Raw genomic sequence first — 21,985 nt, 5'->3', positions numbered from 1 at the left:
ATATGTTCATATTAGGCCAGAATAGTTTTAGACTCTACTCAGAATGCAAATACGTACCTCTTCACTCTTATACTCTGGTTGACTGAGATTCTGAAGTTTAAACAACAAGGTTTTTGTACATTCAACTTCCCTGTCAGATATATACTTAGCTTTAGACTCCGTCGTCCCCGACAGAAATTCGAATTTTGCGGCACACGCTACAGGTAGGTCAGGTGATCTACCGCCCTGCCGCTGGGTGGCAGGACTAGGAACCATTCCCGTTTTCAAATAAGATTTTCTCTGTCGCCGGTTCCGTCAACATCGTTGTTGGTTCCTCCTGACTTGATTTTCGTTTTTCATCGCCATTGATCTTCTGGGCTGTATTTTTTTGGTGACGTATTGGATCGTTGGTTTGGCATACGCTTTTGTGGGCTGTTTACTGGATTTCGCTTTGGATTTTCTAAGAATGTCTGACTCTAGTTGTGTGATTAGAGTATGTGTGAATGAAGGTTGTAAGGTGAGACTACCGAAAGCTTCGGTAGATCCTCACACTGTATGCAAGCGGTGTAGGGAGTATGAATGTTCTTTCACTAATACGTGTAAGGAATGTGAGAATTTGAGTGAGGACGGATGGAAGACTCTAACTTCCTACTTAAGGAAGTTAGAAAAGGATAGGGCTAGGAAAGCTTCCTCTAGAAGTTTGAGTAGGTCTCGCTCTAACGAGCCAGTTAGTGTCGAGTTAACACCTATCCCACAAGTAATTGTTGCATCCTTATCCATGATATCAGCTCCTTCTCCCTTCACAGATCCTGCAGATTTTTCTGTGGAAATTGCAGATTTGAAAGCTGCCCTCAAAAGGATGGAGCTTAAAATGATAGCTCTTGAAGGTAAGCGTAGTGCAGTGGAAAGTGATATCAGTGTACCCAGTGCAGTGGAGGGGGCGTCTGATCGGCTCTGCAACGCTCCCAGGCCTAGACCTCTTCCAAGCTCCCAGGCCCAGAGGAGAAGGAATGTCGAAAGCCTTACGGAGGTTATGGAGGATCCCCATCTGTCAGGCGTCCCTTCGGCAGGATCTGTGATGTCACAGACTGGCAGGGATTGCCGTTGTAAAGGCATCCTGAGAGAGTGCTTCTCTTCTTCCGATTCCTCGTCGCACAGAAGAGGTTGGAGTTCGGATGATCAATCTCGTCCTCTGAAAAGAAGTTGGAAAGCGCCCGCATTGGATTCAAGCCTCGAACGCTTCCCAGAAGGTTCGCCGATGGATAGGAAGAGAGACAAGAGAACCTTGCAGTTGCCTACTTTCGGCTGGGAATCCCATTCGTCCCCCGAACCTCCTTCTGTCAAAGAGAGGGAAGATTCTACGACAAGAATTCTCCTTAACATGCAGGAGCAAATCTCCTCCTTGGTGGGAGTACTCAAGAAGGATCCTCCTCGTAGGAAGGACTCCTCTCTTCCCATTAAGAAATCCCGGATCCTGGATGTACCGAGGCGCGAGGCGCCAACTCGACACAAGTCTTCGGACGAGCGCCAACCTCCTTTCAGGCATATGTCGCCAATGAAAAGAGAATCCTCGGCTAGGCGCCAACTGCTATCCAGGCGCGAGCCGCTTCCCAGCCGCTCAGCGCCAGCCAGCCGCAATTCCCCGGTCAGGCGCGAGTCTCCTTCCGGACACGAACCTTCATCCAGGCGCGAGGCGCCAGACATTTTGCCTTCTGAAATAGAGCATCTTCTAGATGCAAAAGAGTTTCTGGAGGTGTCGATGACCGTGACAAAGGCGCAAGATGTCGCACAGGCGGCCGTCGCCTTTGTCAGGGCGGACATGAGACACCTTCCAGACTCTCCGAGCTACTTCGAAGAAGCCCTTCTCCAATAGAACAGAGGACTGATATATCAGGTAACTCCTCTCAGAATAAGCGCTCACCTTCTGTTGATCACGATTCCCCCATCAAGATGAGGCAAGAACTGGAGGATATTTCCGATGAAGAATCCCTAAGAGGTGCGGCGCTTTCGGATTACAAGACCTTAGCTACGTTACTACTGCAAGAGTTTGGAGACACTCTCAGTCCAGCCGCCCCTCCTTCTCCTCGTCCTTTGTTCACCAGCACAAAGACTTCCAAATCCTCCTCCTTCTGAAAATGCGTCTGACTATCTCCACGAAGAAAGCCCTCCAGTCAGTTGGGGCTTGGTTCAGCTCTAAGGAGGAAGCAGGTAAGACTGTCTTTGCCTGCCCTCCCTCTAAGCTTTCAGGAAGGAGAGGCATTTGGTATGAGACGGGGGAAGCCATGGGACTGGCCCTTCCTTTGTCTGCAGAGGCAGTTTTCTCGACTCTTGTAGACTCGACGAGGAGACATACACTGTCTACAGCCAGAACCACATGGGGTATGTCGGAAATGGACCATCTCAAGGGATTATTCCATGTCCTGGAAGTTTTTAATTTTCTGGACTGGTCTCTTGGGGCGTAGGCCAAGAAGGCTCAAGACCCGGAATTCCTTAGTCCTGAAGTGCTTCATAGCGTTTTGTCATGTATGGACAAGGCTGTCCAAGACGGCTCTGGAGAAGTAGCCTCCCTTTTAGGAGCAGGGATACTCAAGAAGAGAGCAGTTTTTAGCTCATTTCTGACAAAAGCTGTCTCTCCAGTTCAGAGGGTTTCTCTTCTATACGCTCCTCTATCGAACCGACTGTTTCCTACTCAGTTAGTGAGAGACATTTCTCACTCACTCACTGAGAATGCTACCCAAGATCTTCTAGTTCAATCAGCAAAAAAGGCTAGAACTGCTGTACCCTCTGCAAAGAAGGGAACTAGTACTCCTCAAACGCCCTTTCAAGGAGGCCCTTCTTCGCGATCCTCCTCTAGAAAGAAAGGATCTGAGAAGAGAGGGAGGTCATCCATTAGACCTTTTAAGAAAGGAAAATGACTCTTCAGTCCTCCAAACACCAGTAGGAGCCAGGCTTCTGAAGTTCACGGAACCATGGACTTTGAGAGAGGCGGACAACTGGTCCCTCTCAATAATAACAAAAGGATATCTCATCCCCTTCAGAGACAGACCACCCTTGACTTTGACTCCAAGGGAACTGTCAGCAAAGTACAAGGACCCTGTCATGAGAACTCTCCTGCAACTTGTGGATCAGATGTTGGAAAAGGAGGCCATCGAATTAGTACAGGATCCCCACTCTCAAGGCTTCTACAATCAACTTTTCCTTGTTCCGAAAGCCTTGGGAGGCTGGAGACCTGTGCTAGACGTGAGCGCATTGAACCGATTTGTAAAGAAGACGAAATTCTCAATGGAGACTACCGCCTCGGTTCTTGCAGCTCTACGTCCTGGAGATTGGATGGTCTCCCTGGACCTGCAAGACGCGTACTTCATGTCCCCCTGCATCCTTCATCAAGAAAGTTTCTTCGGTTCATGATACAGGGCAGGATCTTTCAGTTCAGGGCCTTGTGCTTCGGCCTTTCCACGGCCCCTCAGGTTTTTACGGGCCTTATGAAGAACGTAGCCCGTTGGCTGCATCTGAAGGGGGTGAATATATCGCTTTATCTCGACGACTGGCTCATCAAAGCCAAGTCGGAACATCAATGTTTGGAGGACTTGACAACGACTCTGGACCTGGTACGGTCCCTTGGACTCCTTGTGAACCTCAAGAAGTCCCAGATGATCCCCAGCCAGAACATTGTCTATCTGGGGATTCAGATGGATTTTCGGGGTTTTCGAGTTTTTCCATCACAAGGAAGGCTCGTTCGAGGCTTGGAGAAAGTCTCAGCCTTCTTAGGGAAGGAACAAAGCTCAGCGAGGGAATGGCTGAGCCTGCTGGGGACCCTTTCCTTGCTGGAGCAGTTCTTTTCTCTAGGGAGGCTCAACTTAAGACCCCTACAATTTTTCCTGCAGAAGGTGTGGAATCGAAAGACAGGAGATCTGTTGGACTCCTTTCCAGTTCATCAGGAGATAAAGAACAACCTGGCATGGTGGGTGGCTCCTCTCAAAAAGAACGAAGGCATGTCCCTTGCGATTCCGAGCCCGCGTCTAGTGTTGTTCTCCGACGCATTGGAGACAGGATGGGGAGCAACACTAGGAACGAGAGAAGTGTCAGGCACTTGGACAAAGGATCAGGTGTCCTGGCACATCAACTCAAAGGAGCTTTTGGCTATCCATCTAGCCCTAAAGTCCTTTGAATCGGAAGTCAGAGGCGTGGTAGTCCAAGTCAACTCGGACAACACCACGGCTCTGGCCTACATTCGAAAACAAGGAGGGACTCACTCTTTCTCCCTCTACGAGTTAACAAGAGATCTTCTCATCTGGGCGGAGGAACGAGGCGTCACTCTCCTTGCTAGGTTCGTTCAGGGAGAAAGGAATGTGAGAGCGGACCTGCTGAGCAGGCAGAACCAGGTCCTTCCAACAGAGTGGACCCTCCACCTCGAAGTCTGCCAAAGGCTTTGGGCCTTGTGGGGGAAACCACAGATAGACGTTTTCGCCACGTTTCTCAAGAAAAGGATAGACAACTTCTGCTCTTCAGTCGAAGATCCGAGAGCCATAGCAGTTGATGCCCTCCTCCTGGACTGTTGGGACATAGACGCATACGCCTTTCCCCCATTCTAGTTAGTGGGGGAAGTAATAAGAAAGTTCGTGGCCTCGACGGGGACAAGAATGACACTCATAGCTCCCTTTTGGCCCGCACAAGATTGGTTCACAGAGGTACTGGAATGGACAGTGGACTTCTCCAGATCTCTTCCCGAAAGGACAGATCTGCTCTGACAACCCCACTTCGAGAGGTATCACAAAAACCACCCAGCCTCCCCTCAGGAGACAGGTGGAAGAGAAAATCTGATTAGAAAACAGGAATGGTTCCTAGTCCTGCCACCCAGCGGCAGGGTGGTAGGTCACCTGACCTACCTATAGCGTGTGCCGCAAAATTCGAATTTCTGTCGGGGACGACGGAGTCTAAAGCTAAGTATATATCTGCCAGGTAAGTATGTACAAAACTTTATTGTATCATAACAATATCATATTAATCAGTCTATCATTATTTTGGTATTTGTCTTTCAAGAGAGTGACAGCAACTTTGCAGTTATCAGCCAAAACTGGGAGGGTTTTAACTAGATTTAAAGGTTCTCCTTTGAGAGCTCCAATGAGATACGTGAACTTGACGACATCATCAATATCTGATTTATCATGTACTATTATCTTAAAAAGATCACAAAAATTTGTCCATGTGGTAGTGACATCACTAAATTGAGGTAAACTTAAGCTAGGTAACTCATTGGACAACGAGCCACTTGGATTCAATGTCTGTGAGTTAGTGAGAGATTCTAGTCTGCCAACAAGTTTATTATTTATATTAGTTGCTCTCTGGTTTAGAGCAATAATATGTTTTTGATAACATCTCCATTGGGTTGAGAGGTAAGATCTAGCTGTGCTTGACTATGGATGCGAGGGCCTTGCGAGTCGACTAACAATGAGTTGATAGTATTGAGCTCAGATTTGGGTCGCAATGCTTGCAAATAAAAGCTAGACAGATGAACGAGACTGTGATTCACCAATGGATACGAGAATGAATATGTTAATTACTTGACTTCGATTACTGCTGCACAGGTGGTCAGTTACGTATAGGCTGGGTTAGGTTTGCATAAGCATTTTGAATCACTGCAAACAAAAACTAGATAATTGCTCAGATATCATTACCTCAACTACTAGTTCCTACAAATAATTAGGTTATGTCAAGGCAACTATACCAAATTCCATAGAACTCCTTTCGGTATAACTATCACCTGTGTGTAGCTCTAGGGGTACAAAAAATGAATCCAAGTAATGATGATAATGTTTTCCATTAATGCATAATGTGTTATGAGAAAAACTAAGTTAATGACTGGTAGTTGAGAGATGCAACGCACTGTCCCATGTGGTTGGGTTTGAAACACCAAAGCACTAGGCACAATTAAATTAAGCACTGATTGCTCCAAAGTACTACAACTGCTAATCCAGTTTGCCTAAGGGCAGAGTTAAGTATATCTTAGGTTTACCAGACCACTCAGCTGATCAACAGCTCTCCTAGGGCTGGCCTGAAGGATTAGATATTTTTACGTGGCTAGGGACCAGTTGGTCACCTAGCAACAGGACCTACAGCTTATTGTGGGATCCGAACCACATTATATCGAGAAATGAATTTCTATCACCAGAAATAAATTCTTCGATTCCTTGTTGGCTGAGCCGAGAATCAACTTCAGACCCCCGGATTGATAGCCGAGCGCGAAAACCACTCGTCCAGCAAGGAACTTGTCGAAGGGCAAATTTTGGATATTTTCAAACTCCTTTAAGGCTAAGCTCCTTAAGCTAACAAGTCTCCCAATAATGCAGTTAATGTACGTTAGCATGTGTGATTGTTCCCATGAGGAACCCAATTTAAGATTATAGATATGTATATCCCACTTGCCTAGTATTGAAGGATAACTGCTTCAAAATAGTGACTTAGTTGTACAGGCAGTCCCCAACTTACCACAGGTTCATCTTACGGCGTTCTGAGGTAACGACTCTTTTCAATATTTATCCAAGATTATTTCTGAGTTTATAGCACGTTTCAGAGTTACAGTGCTTACAACGTTGATCTGGCAGAAGAAATATGACTCCCTAAATGCAAAATAATCAATATTTGAAGGTTTTTTTGAATGAAAAATGCAATAAAAATGCTCTTTACATAGTTTTTAACACACCCAAAGCATTAAAAGTAAGGTTTTCTTAGGATTTTTTACGATTTTCTGGCTTACGCCGCGTCTCGAGAACTGAACCCCCGTCGAAAGCTGGGGACTGCTTGTATAGTTATGAGGAAATAGTAATTCAAAATGCTTAATTGAAGACACTTATGAAAGACTATTATGATTTTGAATTTTTTCTAACAAATTAACATTAAATGATAATGTAATTATTCACAAAAATAAATATCAGTGCAGTTATTTACAAAAAGCAAAAGGGATATGTAAATTCAAATCAGCACATGCCTCCCATTAATCACTAGTCTAAATAAAATTATGACAACATGGCCCCATATTGTGGACAATGAACTAAAAAAAATTAGATAAGAAAGTACTAATGAACAACTTATCTGATGGTCTAAGGAGAAATGAGGAAGAGGTGGTGCTTCCACCTGCTTTTATACCCATATGTACGATAGTTGCAACATGGAAAAGGGCAAATAATCAAGTGAGTATTGGCGTGTGACTTTACACGATTAAAGGGCAAATAATCAAGTGAGTATTGGCGTGTGACTTTACACGATTAAAGGGCAAAGGGTGGGTCTTTCATGCAAGTACACACGTATATGCAAGGTTAGAATCTAGGATCAGCAGATAAGTATGAATTAATGGTTGTTTTATCAGACAAGTAGCACATGATAGAAAAACTATCAAAGTACATAAAAGAAAGTGGGAATTACTTAAAATTACCACACTATTTGTAAACACTAATTAAGTGACAGATAAACTGTCCGTTATTAAGTTCAGCTTAATTTAACAAATCTCCGACAATCTCTTTTAGAGTTGGGAGATGGCCAAATTGTCTCTACATTCAAAATTTGGACAGTTTTTCTAGTCCAGTTTCTCAATTAACAAGCCCCCGCTCAGTCAAACCTACCATACTACCATGGTTAAACCCATATCTTGAGAATTGAAGATGGGAAAACAGCTCTTGCCCACCTACTAATTGACAATTCAAACCTCACACTTCCACCTGATGAACGGATCCCCTCCAACTTTGTGTCCAACTTGTTGTATCCCTCTTTCCATATCCCTTTTAATCCTTTATTGCCCCCAGTACACAGTCATCAGGAGCCTCTACCAGCCTAATCTCTCTTCCCATCCACCTCGCTTTCATGATATTCTCACTGAAAGAGAACACTTCTCCATAGAATGTGTAATAGGCTTCCTTCAAGAAATAGATATTTTTCATTGAATATAACCTACCAACCAATAATTCTGACCATACTGTATTTATAGAGGCAATCCCTAGTTATCGGGGGGGGAGGGGGGGGGGTTCTGTTCTGATGCTTGATGATAAGCAAAAATTGCTAAATACTGAAAATTGCCCATTTTTGGTGGTTATCGGCACCGACAGTAGTGGTGCCTATGTTAGGTATGTATCAGTGCTAGTACTCGGTGCCGATAACCAGAAATTGGCGCATTTTGGCACCGGCAACCGGAAATAGGCACGTTTTGGCACTGACAATCGCTGATTTTCTACACTAGATAATCCCCATAAAACCGAATCGCCTATAACCAGTGACTGCCTGTTACAAACCGTGAGAGAGGTCTGCCTCAGGTTCGATATTATGATAAACAAAAAGAATTCAACACCAACAGTTGAAACTGGGGATACGAATATAGAAAGAAACACTAACACAACAAAGGTTTATTTACAAGCTCACTAACAAAGATAAATGCAGAATGGTGTCTCCTATTTACATAAAAAAGGCAAAATCTTACAATGCGTGAACTGGGGAAGAGGTGAGGTAATTCAAATACTTGCTGGCCAGTTTTGCGACTCGAAGCGATGGCTTCACAAAAGGAGAACTGCGATTGCAGACATCTTCTTGACTCCGTATTACAGAAAATAATGTCTATTCTTGATAATCGAAGGGCGGGAACTTCTCTAGACCTCTTGCAGAACGTTTCTTCTCTGAAGTCTTGCTCTACGTCGAAATGCCTCGGTCGTCTACTCCTGACGATGACTTGACCAGAATTCAATCAAACTCACGAGCGCCTTTTTCTCTCTGATCCTTCGTCCGTCTTCTCTTATCTCACTCTCTGATGATCTCTGCTGCTAATCTCTCACTGATAATCTGATCTGTGGCTCTTACTGATGATCTCTTACTCTGTGACTAACTGATGATCTCTGCTCCCTCCTACTTCGTCAGTCGTATTTATAAGGCATCAAGGGGGCAGGTCCTACGGCGAACGTCACAGACTCCTGAGATTACTGGAACGATTTAGAAGTTTCTTGACGAAGTACTGCATCAGAAGTCACGGCGTTTCTCATGACACTCCGGTGCCTATTAAAATCCACAAAACTCCTGCCGATTCTAGAACCATCATGAGAACAGGCGCTTCCAACACGGGCGAAAGCATCCGTGCTGCAGAACTTCTCGAAGATGTGTTTTCCTTTCCTTTATCTTTCTTTGCTATGAAGCGATTACCATTACACTGCCTGTAGTCAGCATAACACTGCACTTTATGGTCTCCAAGGCCTGGTGCTTGAATTGATATTAATTCAGTTCAATTCATTCTTAGAGAACTGAGCTTGTCAATTTTTTCCTGTTAGTTTCTCCTATTATTCAAAGTTGAATTCAGTGTGTTAAATGATAAAGCTTAGAATCCTTAATGGATTGTAATAAGTATAATTGTGTTAATCAGTAAATATAGTAATGCTGCTTGACAATTTAACAAAGTCTTAAACTGATTTACAATACCTTAGGTGCTAGTAGCTTACAATTTGTTTTGGATGGTGTAAAGTTTTCATAAATTTTTTAAGTCATGAATAATAATAACAATATTGCTGTATTACATCTTGAAAAATCACTGTACACACTAATACAGGTTGGAATGAAATGTTTAATAGGTTTTGAGTGTGCAGATATCCAAATATAGTAGAAAATGGTAGCTACTTGTTGAGTATAAAATCATTTATGTGTGCATGTGTATATGTATGCATCTATTTGCTGTGCATTTCCTTGCCTTTCTCTTTCTCTCTGGGGTATTCTTTTTATAAAAAGAAATGATTCAAGTATGGCCCATGTAAGCAGTTATGGCATATCACAGGTAAGAGAGAAAGAGAATTTCATATACATTTTTTATACAATTTTTATGAAGTATACTGCAAAATTTGGTTTTTATTTTCTGTACTGTACTGTACAGTGTTTTTTGTGTTGTTTATAAGGAGACTAAAGTACATTGTTTGTTGTTTATAATGATATTTAGTGCGTGCAGTTATGTGGTATTGACAATATAGGGTACGTAAGGGTACGAAGTTGCTCTTTTACATCCATAATGTGCTTCTTATCTTAGTTTTCTTTATCCAGCAGGGCCTTAGCATTATTAAATCAATGGGGAGAAATTATGGTGTGCATCAATTTGACAATTATTTGAATGCTTTTGCTTTTGTGGGTGTTGGGCAGAATTCTGGGATAGTGAGAGATCATTGAGTTTACCTTTTGCAATACATTGCTACATATCGTAAGTAGTATTGAAATGAACATAATACTACAGTATTTTTATGTACTGTGTAAAGAGTATTTTAATATCTCTTTACAAAGCTATTGGCCACTCTTGCTTAAAAGATTTACGGTACATACACATTGTGACACTATGCCTACTTCCTAACCCAACTGATCTCCTTGCAACTATTGGCTAGACTTCATACACACTTAAGTGAAAGTTTTTACCTGCCTGCAGCCCAAGGATTTGTTGGGAGTGTATTGTATATTATAGCTGGTCGTAAGACAATTTGCATTTCATTCAGGATATTTGGATATTTGCAGACCATGAATGTGGGCTAAGTTTTAAGTAAATGGGTTGTATGAAAAAATTAATCTTGTTTTTGAAAACAGTGTTTTGGAATGACAAGAGCATTTATGTTTACAGTGGGAACTTTCCATATGAGTACGTAATCATGAAAAGTGCTTGTAAGTTTTCCTAAAGTGTAGAAGTGGTAGCTATATTTATTGATTGATTTTCCTAATTATTACTTGCATCGCAACGACTAGATTATTGACACCGTAGCTGTATTTAATATTATTTGCAGATGATTACACAACTCATTGGTTTGAAGATAACACATTACGTACTTTGTACTTATGAGGTTGGGATCAAACTTTCGCAATGTTTATTTGTATTTTAAAGTAAATCCTGTATCATCGTTTGTATTGATTTAATTGCATTTAATTGCTTTTGTTCTTCATTACATCAGGTGTAAGAAGAGAGTTTGAGAAGTCAAGACAGAAGGAATTAAGCCCAGAAGAGAGAAGGATATTTAAAGACATTGCACTGGATTTTGCCAAGGAGAGGCTAAAAAGATTGGAAATACACCATGAAAAAATACCAATGAAAGGTGTCACCAAAAACATTTCCCAACATAAAAATGAGGGCTTAATTAAGAGCAAAGAGATGAGGACTACTGTTGGCATGAAAACATATGGAATAATGACTGTTGATTCAAAGATGAAAGAGACTAAAGATATAAAAGAGGACAAATCACAATCATATCATTTTAGTAATATAAAAGAGAAGAGAATACAGGGTCCTAAAAAGAAGTTTACATTTAAACATATAGATTCACTTGGAAAATCAGAAAAATCTAATCATGTTTCAGAGAGTAGTGTTAGTCTTAGTAGGCAGAAGCTGAGAGAAGAAGATGACTTAGAATTTCGAAGTTCATCAGCATCACCTCGAAACAGTGTTGCTTTGGGAGATTCAAGAGTAATTACTCCTAAGAGGTCATGGAATGGGAAAGCAAAAAGTCATTTACAAGAAACTAAAACAAACTTGCAAATGAACATTGATGGCTGGTTCACCAAATCAAAACGTATGAAAGACGATATTTCTTCGTTGCATCTATCAGTTGGAGGCGGCACTATATCAAATGACCAAGTTTCTGGGACCAAGGATCATAGTTATAACAAAGTAGACAGTGGTGGGGGATTTTTGGTTGATCCCACTCCATATGTTATCAAAAACTCTGCATCAGATTCATCTGTTTTGGATTCAGGCACCTGTTATACTTTAGGAAGTGCACCAGCTAATAAATTTAATATAGGTCATTATGAAGCTTCTACACACACTATGGTGGAATGTCCACTTTGTTCAGGTATGTGAAACAAAGTTGATCTTAAGGTTGTCTCCTCTGGCATCAGTTTTTGGAAGTATTACTGAGCATTTCTAAATTTTTGTCACCAGTATTTTATGCTTCTTTGCAGTTTTCATGTTGGATACTGCACTTATGGTAAGATGTGAAATGGAAATACTGTACTTGAGAAATTATCATAAAGGAAAAAAAGTAGGAAAATAAATCACGTGAGACAGTTGTGTAATTTTTTTTAAATATAAGGGAGTTTAATCTGTACAATCGCATTACTTTTTCGTAGCCTAACCATGTGACTAAACAAGATAAGAGAATAGCATTCCTTGGTAGATGGTGCCAGTGTGTCTAGTTGTTTCAGTGCCAGTGTATATGGCTGCTAATTAAATAATGTTTTTATTTATAGGTTTTGACAAAAGAAAACCTAATTTTGGTAGCTCCTGTTAGAGGAAAACCTAATTGTTCATATGCGGAACAAACCTTCGGTCTTAACAAAGGGATTTTGACGAAGGAAAAATCTATTTCTGGGCAAGGGCCTGTGTCGCTACGTGAAATATCCCTTTAGCACACATTTCTAAGGTAAAATATTGCTATAATACCAGAGAAAAAAGCTAATATGGAAATGCCAGAATATTCTGGCTCACTCACCTTATTTAAGGTGTCGGTATGGTTTCTGGGGCGAGTGAAACCACTACCAGAGGTCCTTTGTCATTTAGAGTCATCCTTCTTCAAAATCCCTCAACTATAGAGGAGCCGATCTAAGCCCCACTACTCGCTACCGTTACTGCTAGCGCCTCTGACGTCATTCCTGCAGATAGCACCCAAGCTTGGGCCAAAAAGGGGGGGTAACAGGAAAGGGTGGGATTTCACTGGGCGACACAGGCCCTTGCCCAGAAATAGATTTTTCCTTCGTCAAAATCCCTTTTCTGGGCTCAGCCTGTGTTGCTACGTGAAATAGTACCAGAGAAATGGCCACACAAGCTTGGAAAGAAGGAAGCACACAAGTAATACATAGGATAATCAAAAACAATTAAGGTTAATTGCTATAATCTATGAACAAGGTTACAGAACAAGTAACAACAGGGCAGTTGGAACCTTAATAGTAAATCAAAATACAAAACAATGCATACTTAATAGTAAACAGCAAGGCTTAATGCAAACTGTGACTAATCCTAGGAACAAAACAAGAGGAAACATCACAATTATATACAACATGTGGCATCCAAGGTACAATATGGCTACATGGCGGCTGAGCTACGGCAAGAATGTTAGCGAGGCAGGTAGGGAGGAGAGATCTAAGTTAAACTACTTACTACTACTCAAGCAGTGTCAGGAGAAACTGTGTTTCCTGCTGCCACTGCTGGAAATTTAAGGGCTTCTAAGGACTTAAGATAATGGCGTTTGAATACTGTCGGAGATTTCCAGCCTGTGTACTTCTTCAGATCATCAAAATTCATATGTTGAAAATAATTAATAGAGGTAGCTACTGCCCTAACATCATGTACATGTGGGAAGGACTGCGGGTTGGCTTACTTAATAAAGTATAAGATTTGCTGCTTATTCCTTTTAAGGAAATGGTGCCTTCCTTTTCTCTAACAAATAGAGGGCCTGAAGATCTTAGGGCAGTTCTATTTAGGTATGCTTTCAGAGAAGAAACTGGACATAAGGACGGGTCCTGTGGGAGTGGGAGAATTTTCCATGGGACCCACCTATCCAGTGGGTCCTCATTCTTAGCCAGAAATTGACGATCTGGGGAAAGTTACACTTCTCCTGAAGGGAGGAACTCTATATGACCTGAGTCTAGATAGAGCCGACAGTTTGGATACCCTGGCTCCTGAGGCCAGACTTAACAGGAATAATGTTTTCCTCAGGAGAGGTAAAAAGTCACGTGAGTCATTATTAGTGTCCGAAGCCAATTTAAGGACATCATTCAAAAACCATGACACAGACTTGGGCCTCTCAGATGGTCTGAGTCTAGCGCAGGCCTTAGGGATAGATGAAAAATAAGAATCTGTCAGATCTATTTTGAATCCAAACTGGAAGATTTTCTCAAGTGCAGACTTAGTAGTAGTAATAGTACTAGCTGCTAAACCTTTCTCAAACAGTGTTCTGAAAAAGGATATGGCCAGATTGGTTGTCATGGTTTGTGTATCAGAGTTCCTTAGGAATACAGCTAGTTTTTTAACTGCTGAATCATATTGATGCAAGGTCGATTCCTGTTTATCAGATTCTAAGAATAAGATGTTCTTGGGGTCGATATTAGCATCTCTTTGTGCCGCAAACTTCATGAAGTCCATAAAGTTAGGGCTTTCTGAATTCCTGAGGAAGCGAACACAGTCCGCGTTTGTACTAGTTGTGATAGTTTGGGATTGGGGATCCGTTGAGGGCGGAGTCCCAATTCCAGTAGAAGTGGGAACCAATTGCTCTTGGGCCAATTGGGGGCTATTAGAGCAATGTGGCCTTTGAACGTCCTGAGCTTGTTCAGAACCTTCAAGAGAAGATTCACTGGAGGAAAGAGGTAAATCTTCTTCCACTGATTCCAGTTTATAGCCATGGCGTCCGTGGCATAGGCCAGAGGGTCCAGGTTGGGGGCCACATAACAAGGGAGTTTGTGATTCGACTCGGTGGCGAAGAGATCTACCTGAAGCCCTGGGACTAGTTGACAGACCCAACTGAATGACTGCTTGTCCAGGGACCACTCTGACTCCAGCGGGACTGAGCGTGATAGCGCGTCCGCTACTACGTTCCTTACGCCTGCTAGATGAGTGGCGGACAGGTGCCATTTGTTCTTGTCTGCCAGTGAAAATATGGCTATCATGACATGGTTCGCGTGGCTCGACTTGGAGCCTCCCCTGTTGATGCATTGTACTACTATTGCACTGTCCAGCACCAGTTTGATATGAGATTTCTTGGCTGGATAAAGCTTTTTCAGGGTGAGGAACACTGCCATAGCTTCCAGTACATTGATATGGAGCTGGCAGAATGGTAGGGACCAGGTTCCCTGAACCTTTTTGTACTGTGAGTATCCTCCCCAGCCGCTTAGCGGTATTGTCTTTGACAAATTCTTGATCTCCGTCCACGGGCGGAGTCTCTTTCGTAAGATTGCCGGGATAGGGGCTAATTTGTCCCGGGATCTGTTGTTTGCTCTTGAACGCCAAACCCGGTTTATGTCCTTCAGTTTGGCTTTTAGAAGAACATCCGTTACTGAAGCAAATTGGAGAGAACCAAAGATTCTTTCTTGGTTCCTCCGGGACGTCTGCTTGCACTTGAGAAATTGCCTGGTTGCTTTGGCTATTTCTCTCCTCTTCAACGGCGGAATTGATAGAGTGTGAGAGTTCAAGCCCCATTGAATGCCTAACCACTGGAAGCGGGACTCCGGTGTTAGCCGGGACTTGGTTTTGTTTATCTGGAAGCCTAGATGTTCCAGAAACTGGATTACTTTGACCGTTGCTTTACGGTATGCTTCGATGCTTGTGGCCCATACGAGCCAATCGTCCAGATAAGCTACTAACATTATTCCTTGAGACCTTAGTTCTTGAACGACTGTCTCCGCCAGTTTTGTAAATATCCTGGGGGCTACGTTGAGCCCGAACGGCATTACTTTGAAAGAGAATGCCTGGTTTCCTAGTCTGAAGCCTAGAAATGGGTTGAAGTGTCTTGCTACTGGAACATGATAGTATGCATCTGTAAGATCTATAGAGGTGGTGACGGCCCCACGGGGAAGTAAGGTCCACACCTGAGAAACGGTAAGCATCCGGAACTTGTCGCAACAAATGAATAAGTCAGACGGGACAAGTCTAGAATTATTCTTCGCTTGTTTGAGCCTTTCTTTGGCACGCTGAACAAGCGACCTTGAAACTTTAAATGCTTGACTCTTGACATTACTCCTTTTTGAAGGAGTTCTTGAGAGTACTCTACCAATTCCGCTATTGGTTGTTGATGAAAGGTGTTGGATGGAGGGGGACCTTTGAGCCAACTCCACCCTAGACCTTTGGACACAATGCTTTGGGCCCATTTGCTGAACCTCCAACGGTGACGAAAGAGGAACAGTCTCCCTCCTACCTGAGGGTTCTCACTGGTTCGAGGAGGGGTGTACACCATGTCCTCCTTGGGAACCCTTGCCTCGGTTGGAGGCTCTTCCGCCGCCCTGTTGGCGGAAGGCGCCTCTAGCTCTGCTGCCCCGGCCAAACCTGTTGAAAGGCTGAAAGGACTGGCTTTCGAAGACTGGGTTGTAAGCAGGGGAGACAGTGTAGGAGGTTGAAGCCTGGCCCTGTTGCAGTGATTGTGTCAGCAGCACAAACTGCTGTTGTGGCTGCGACTTGGAAGTGGAAGGTTGCGGTACTTGTGATACCGGAATCGCTTGAACTAGAGTCTGCTGTTGAGGAGCCTGGAAAGGCTGGAATTTCCTAGGCTGCTTCTTTGATTTTGGATTTGATCCAGCTGACTCCAGTTTGTGTTTGTTGACCAAACCCCAGCGAACCCTTAGACTGATTGAATCTAACTGCCTCGCAGTGAACTTCGTTCACTACAGAGGCTGGGAAGAGGTCAGAGCCCCAAATGGATGAGGCTAAGAACTTGTTAGGCTCATGGCGGATGGTGGCCTCCGCCAGTACATGTTTCCTACAATTTCACCTAGCTATGACGAAATCATACAAGTCACATTGCATCGAGTACAAAAGTGACTTTGCAATGGTCTTGAATAACAGCTCTTCTCCGTAGATTAGAGCCGATACTTCCGTCATTACTAGGGAATTGAGGGACCTGCACAGCCTCATCCTGGCGTCGTACTCAGTCTGGATGAGGTTGTCTGACAGCCTGGGCAATCTCTCGCTGAATTGAGTGATGGTGCAGTCCGGCTTCAGCTTACCCACTGAAAAGGTGGCCGGAAGATCTACCCAGTGATCGTCAGTTCCAGGGAGCAGGAGGGAGGTTGGTTCTGTTTCCTGGAGCTGTGGCATGTGTTCGTCCTTCATTGCGGCTTGCAGGGTCAATTCCGCTACCTTCAATGTGAACGGGATAGGTGTCTCCTTGTCCACAGTGAAGATGGGAAGGGGCTTTTGAAAGCAGTAACCTTGGTGTTGGTACACTGCCACTCCTCTAGGTTACGTAACCTTGCCTGTTGCGCCTGGTCCCGGGAGAGAATTACGGTCTCTTTCAGGACCTAGTCTTCCCTTCTCATAGCTGCTTCAGTAAGGCGGACATAGCCTATGAAAGGGGGCTGTAATCCTTGCGGATGAAACTCGAAGTCCTCAATCCTTTGAGTTCCGCAGCCCTCGATCGTTAGCATGCCGTCTACATAAGGAGCGTAGGAAGCAACCCTCCAAGGATTGATCGGTGTAAAGGCAGGAAGGGTAGACGAATCCGGCATGAGTAAGCTTTGAGCTGCCAGGGCGGACTGTGGAAGTCCTGTCATCGCGTTCTCGCGGAGACCTGCGATGAGGTTCTCCTGGGTGACCAGCCTATTCGAGATAGCCCGGATAGACTGCCCTGACTCCTCCAGAGAAGATGAAAGCTGAACAAACATCTCCTGGAACTTGGTTTGTACCAAGTTCCCAACCATACTACCCATCTGCTGGATAATATTGGCAGAAATATTAGTAGAGAAGGTGTCTGGGTCAAAAGGGGAAGGTTCTACCTTCTCCTTAGGAGTCCTGGGTCTGGCTCCCTTGGAGGTTGAAGGCTCAGGGTCAGAGGGGAAGGGCTGAGCCCTGTCCTTAGAAGACTTGGACTTCGACCCTTTAGAGTTAGAGGACAGTTTAGCCTTGTCCACTCCAGGATGGTGAGCCGAAGACTTACGGGCAAGGCTAGAATTTGACTTCTTCGACAGAGACTTCTGAAGCGATTTAAAGTCACGCTTACCTTTGACTTTAGGGATCGCCAGGGTGGACTTCGGTCTGACCGACTGAATCCCCTCGGTGAATCCCTGGAAAGAAGTAGAAGTAGTAGGTGAAGAAGCTCTAAATGGGCTCAAGGAAAGCCCTTGAGCCCCTACAGTACCTGCCTCACTTACATCCTTACCTGCACCTTCCACCGACATGGGCTCGAGGTCCAGGTCTAGGGCAGCTACTTCTTTGGCGACCTCCTGCGTTGTAGCCTCCTCCGAAGGCTGAGCCGCTTCTTCCTGGATGGAAGCAATCAGGGGAGCCGCCACCTCCGGGTCTACTTAGGAGGTACTCTTCCCGTCGGGGGAGATGAGGGTGGCCATCTCCTTGGATAGTATGTAGGGTTGGCCCTTGGTCACGTTGCGGCCAAACCCACCGACCCAGGCCTTCAGGGTGGAAAGGGCGGTCTCCCGGATTGCTTGGGCGCCCTGAAAGACACACTGTTTCAAACGCTACACATTAATACAATGAGTACCAGTGACCAATATAATCCTTGATATGTCAATTAACTTATGTTATAATTTAATTTAAAGTAGCCTTAAGTATTAATACTAACCCTCTCTGAAAGAGAGGGTTAGTATTAATACTTAAGGCTACTTTAAATTAAATTATAACATAAGTTAATTGACATATCAAGGATTATATTGGTCACTGGTACTCATTGTATTAATGTGTAGCGTTTGAAACACCACCCACCTCAGAGTAGACCTGGTCTACGAATTCGTAGCAAATCAGGCAACTCTCATGGTGCCACACCAGAGACTCGTTGAACCAGATCGCGCAGGTGGTGTGGGTCCGGCAGACCTCGTGCCCACAGGGGTCTTGAAGCACGGCATTACAGCCTGACTCCATACAATGGGTGACCTGTAAGTGAAATGACACATGAGTATCATCACTAACATCCCGGACTAAGTCCGTGATGTGATATGTCATAACACCGGAGTGCTACAGTGTTAAAAGATAACAAGGGTTAGTCTCTACCTGCTCTTTGACCGTGTAATGTGGTGAGTCATCCGACAGGATCGGTAGAACAACTTGAATCAGGAGTAGTCCGAACAACGGGTGAGGAGCAGGAGGGGACCAAAATAACATGGCGGGGTTTGATAACTCCGTCGTCAAAAAACTTAAAACTAGAATAAGTTGGTGGATATCCCCGGAGGGGTAGCGGGGTCTCCGCCAAGCTTAAACTAAGATAATGGATGTTAAATGTGAATGTAAAACATGCATGCAAAAGCGTATCCTTGTATGGAGGCCGGGGCCTCCTTAGTATCACCGAACTAGAGCGGACCTGGCTGCGCCGGGGTCCTGATCCGCCAGAGCGGAAGGGGGTGGTGACTACTGGTAGGAGAACGCAGCCCGAGAGCCGAGCGCAGCCGAGCCTGGTGGCCAACCGAGGCTCGGCCAAGCAGGGTCCCCCCTACTCTACTGGGTAGAGCGGCATGGAGCGGACCCGCTCGCCGAGAGCCCTCCAGCTACCTCCCCTGTCCCCCCCTCGCAAGAGGGAGGGAAGGGAGGATGCTCGGATCGGCTGCCTGAGACAGCGTGAGCGAGCGTACCTCCCCCCAAGGAGGGGGAAGAGGGCTGGAAGGACTGACGCGGGGTGGCTCATACGCGGTCGCCTGGAACTCTCTCGGCCGTGTGGTTAACCACGCGGTGAGAAAGGCCATGCGATCGGAGGAGGCCTAGGCCAGCCAAAGCCGTCTCGATAAGCATGCGAAATACAAAATAACATCCTAACAAAACACGGGGGGAAAGGAAGAGAATTCAGATGGTAGAGAGAAAGAAATGTCCTGGAGAAGCTGGGTCGAGCCAACCGAGAAGGAAGGACGAGCCTGGCAACTCCGAGCAGCTGGCCTATGTGCCGTGACAAAAAAACGCGGGGCGGGCGGCCAGGGTGGCTTGAGGACAAGAGAGAAGGCCCGTAGTCTTTCGAAAGGGAGCCTAACGAAGAGTAACCTGACAACTAAAATAAACATGCATGCATGAAATTCTAAGCTGAAAGGAAACAACGTAGGCTACGAGCCTAGCATGAGCTCGGGTAACATCACCCGTGTAGATATAACAAAACGTGAATAAAACGTCAATAAATACATCATCGTAATCATAAGAGAATGTACTGCTAAGCAAGAATCGAGCCTAAACGGTAATGGGGACCGAATGGGGCACGAAACAAAGTAACACGCGGGAGCGAGCAGCACATGGCGGCACAGGGACGGTGCCGCATGGGACGCCGTCTATAAAAAACCTAAATAAATCGGTTAAACGTGCCCAGGGCAGTCCCTAAAAGGTGTTAAACATTAATAACAGTACTTAACTTGGATGCAGAAGAAACTTGACGTTCCATTTTGAAAACAGAAGAATTCCAAAGCGAACACAACACAGAGCAGAAAAACACGTGCAGTGTGGATCGTGCTATCGAAAGGAATGACGTCAGAGGTGCTAGCTGTAATGGTAGCGAGTAGTGGGCCTTAGATCGGCTCCTCTATAGTTGAGGGATTTTGAAGAAGGATGAATCTAAATGGCAAAGGACCTCTGGTAGTGGTTTCACTCGCCCCAGAAACCATACCGACACCTTAAATAAGGTGAGCGAGCCAGAATATTCTGGCATTTCCATATTAGCTTTTTTCTCTGGTATTATAGCAATATTTTACCTTAGAAATGTGTGCTAAAGGGACATTTCACGTAGCAACACAGGCTGAGCCCAGAAATAGGATATTTTCAAGCGCAGCTGGTAAACTGGTTAATACAATCGGAGATTGTAAGCAAGGAATCCATGAGATCTGGCAACACCTGTGTATACAAGGTGAGATCTAGTTGAAGACTGCGTCTCACCCCATAATACCCAATCTTTTCCTAACTGCCTCAGAGAATAGATGCTTACCCTTTGCTCTCCCGTGTTCTTTTGTCTAGTGTGATTGAGTATTTGTGTTTTGTTTGGGATTATGGCTTCCTCTGAAACTACTCATACTCACCAGTGTATGTGTCCAGGCGTCCAAGGATTTCCTTGCTTGAGTTTTTTAGCATCTGTGGTAACAGACCTGCACAACACTTGCAGTAGGTGCAGAGCTAACTTTTGTACTACTATAACGAATCCTTCTCCAGTGTGTTTTGCCTGGCCTAAGGGTCTGGATGCACGAACACTAAAAACGTCACGTTGCTGACGGTGTCTAACGTCGAGTTTTTTTGCCAGGCTACACGAGCGCTATTTTTGAAGCGTTACTGACTGTCAGACAAGTGTGTTTAGTTCACTATAGATGCTGTCCAAGTAGGATGTGTGACAGGCTTGTTCCTTGAAATCATTAGACAGGCAAAGGAAAATGTGAGACATTATTTGGTTCCCCCTGCATTATATAATGCTTTCAACTTCACAAATAAAAATGTCTGTGTCGAGCATCTCTTGTGCTGTCTCTCATGTTACTGGCGTAGTGGCATCTGAAGAGGAGTATGGGCGCCCCCAGCATATTTTCCAAGGGGGGCCAAATTTTAAAACATACATGGATAGTTTCTGGTATCAATTAGACAAACACTTTTGACCCTTTGAACTAGCAGGTTAATTCCAAAAACAGTATCAGCGACTGCATTTCTTTAATGAATAAAGCAACTATATAATATATAATATATATAAAATATATATATATACAGTAGTACCTCGAGATACGAAAGGCTCTACTTACGAAAAACTCGAGTTACGAAAGCCAATGCGAAAATTTTACTGCTCACAATAAAAACGAAAGTTTTCAAGATACGAAAGGTTGTTGCTGTAAAGTCCCGAGATTCGCCCGGACCACCGAGAACAATTTTAAAACTCCCGCACCGCCAACTGAGTAAACTCGCCACCATCCTCCCGCTCTCCCATTGGTTCCTGATGCTAGTCACCCCATAAGGTCCTGCTCTCCTATTGGTCAGCATCTACCCCTTGTGCTTTAAGTATTCTATTGGTAAAAGGTTGCTGTAAATTGAAAAACTTATTCATGCAATACATTTAATAAAAAAAAAAACATTAGGTAAAGATAGAATAAAGAATAGAAGTGAATGGTTATTATACTGTTTGGTAGTTTCAGTAGTTGAAGAGAGAGAATGAAAATTTATGGCTTACTGTGTAAAAGTGATTGCTTGGCGATCGTTCAATACTCGTAAATGCTGGATGTAAACAGACGTTTGGAAGGTTTTTTTTTTGTTTGTTTATTATTTTCATACAATCAACTTACCTGTCAGATATATACATAGCTAAGACTCCGTCGTCCCCGACAGAAATTCAAATTTTGCGCCACTCGCTACAGGTAGGTCAGGTGA

At 44.1% G+C, this 21,985-nt stretch overlaps 1 protein-coding gene across 1 annotated transcript in view; it reads left to right on the top strand.

Moving 5' to 3' along the window:
- The window catches only part of LOC135198254 (uncharacterized), a 476,435-nt gene that overhangs the window by 305,970 nt on the left and 148,480 nt on the right, over positions 1-21,985 (top strand). The window contains exon 8 of the mRNA XM_064225823.1: positions 10,923-11,819. Coding sequence (XP_064081893.1) covers positions 10,923-11,819 — 897 coding nt within the window. The remainder of the gene's footprint in view (positions 1-10,922; positions 11,820-21,985) is intronic.

Source organism: Macrobrachium nipponense, chromosome 22 (genome assembly GCF_015104395.2).
Source record: "Macrobrachium nipponense isolate FS-2020 chromosome 22, ASM1510439v2, whole genome shotgun sequence".
NCBI lineage: Eukaryota > Metazoa > Arthropoda > Malacostraca > Decapoda > Palaemonidae > Macrobrachium > Macrobrachium nipponense.
Note: the sequence above shows the minus strand (reverse complement) of the source record. Positions and strands in the feature narration are given on the sequence as shown.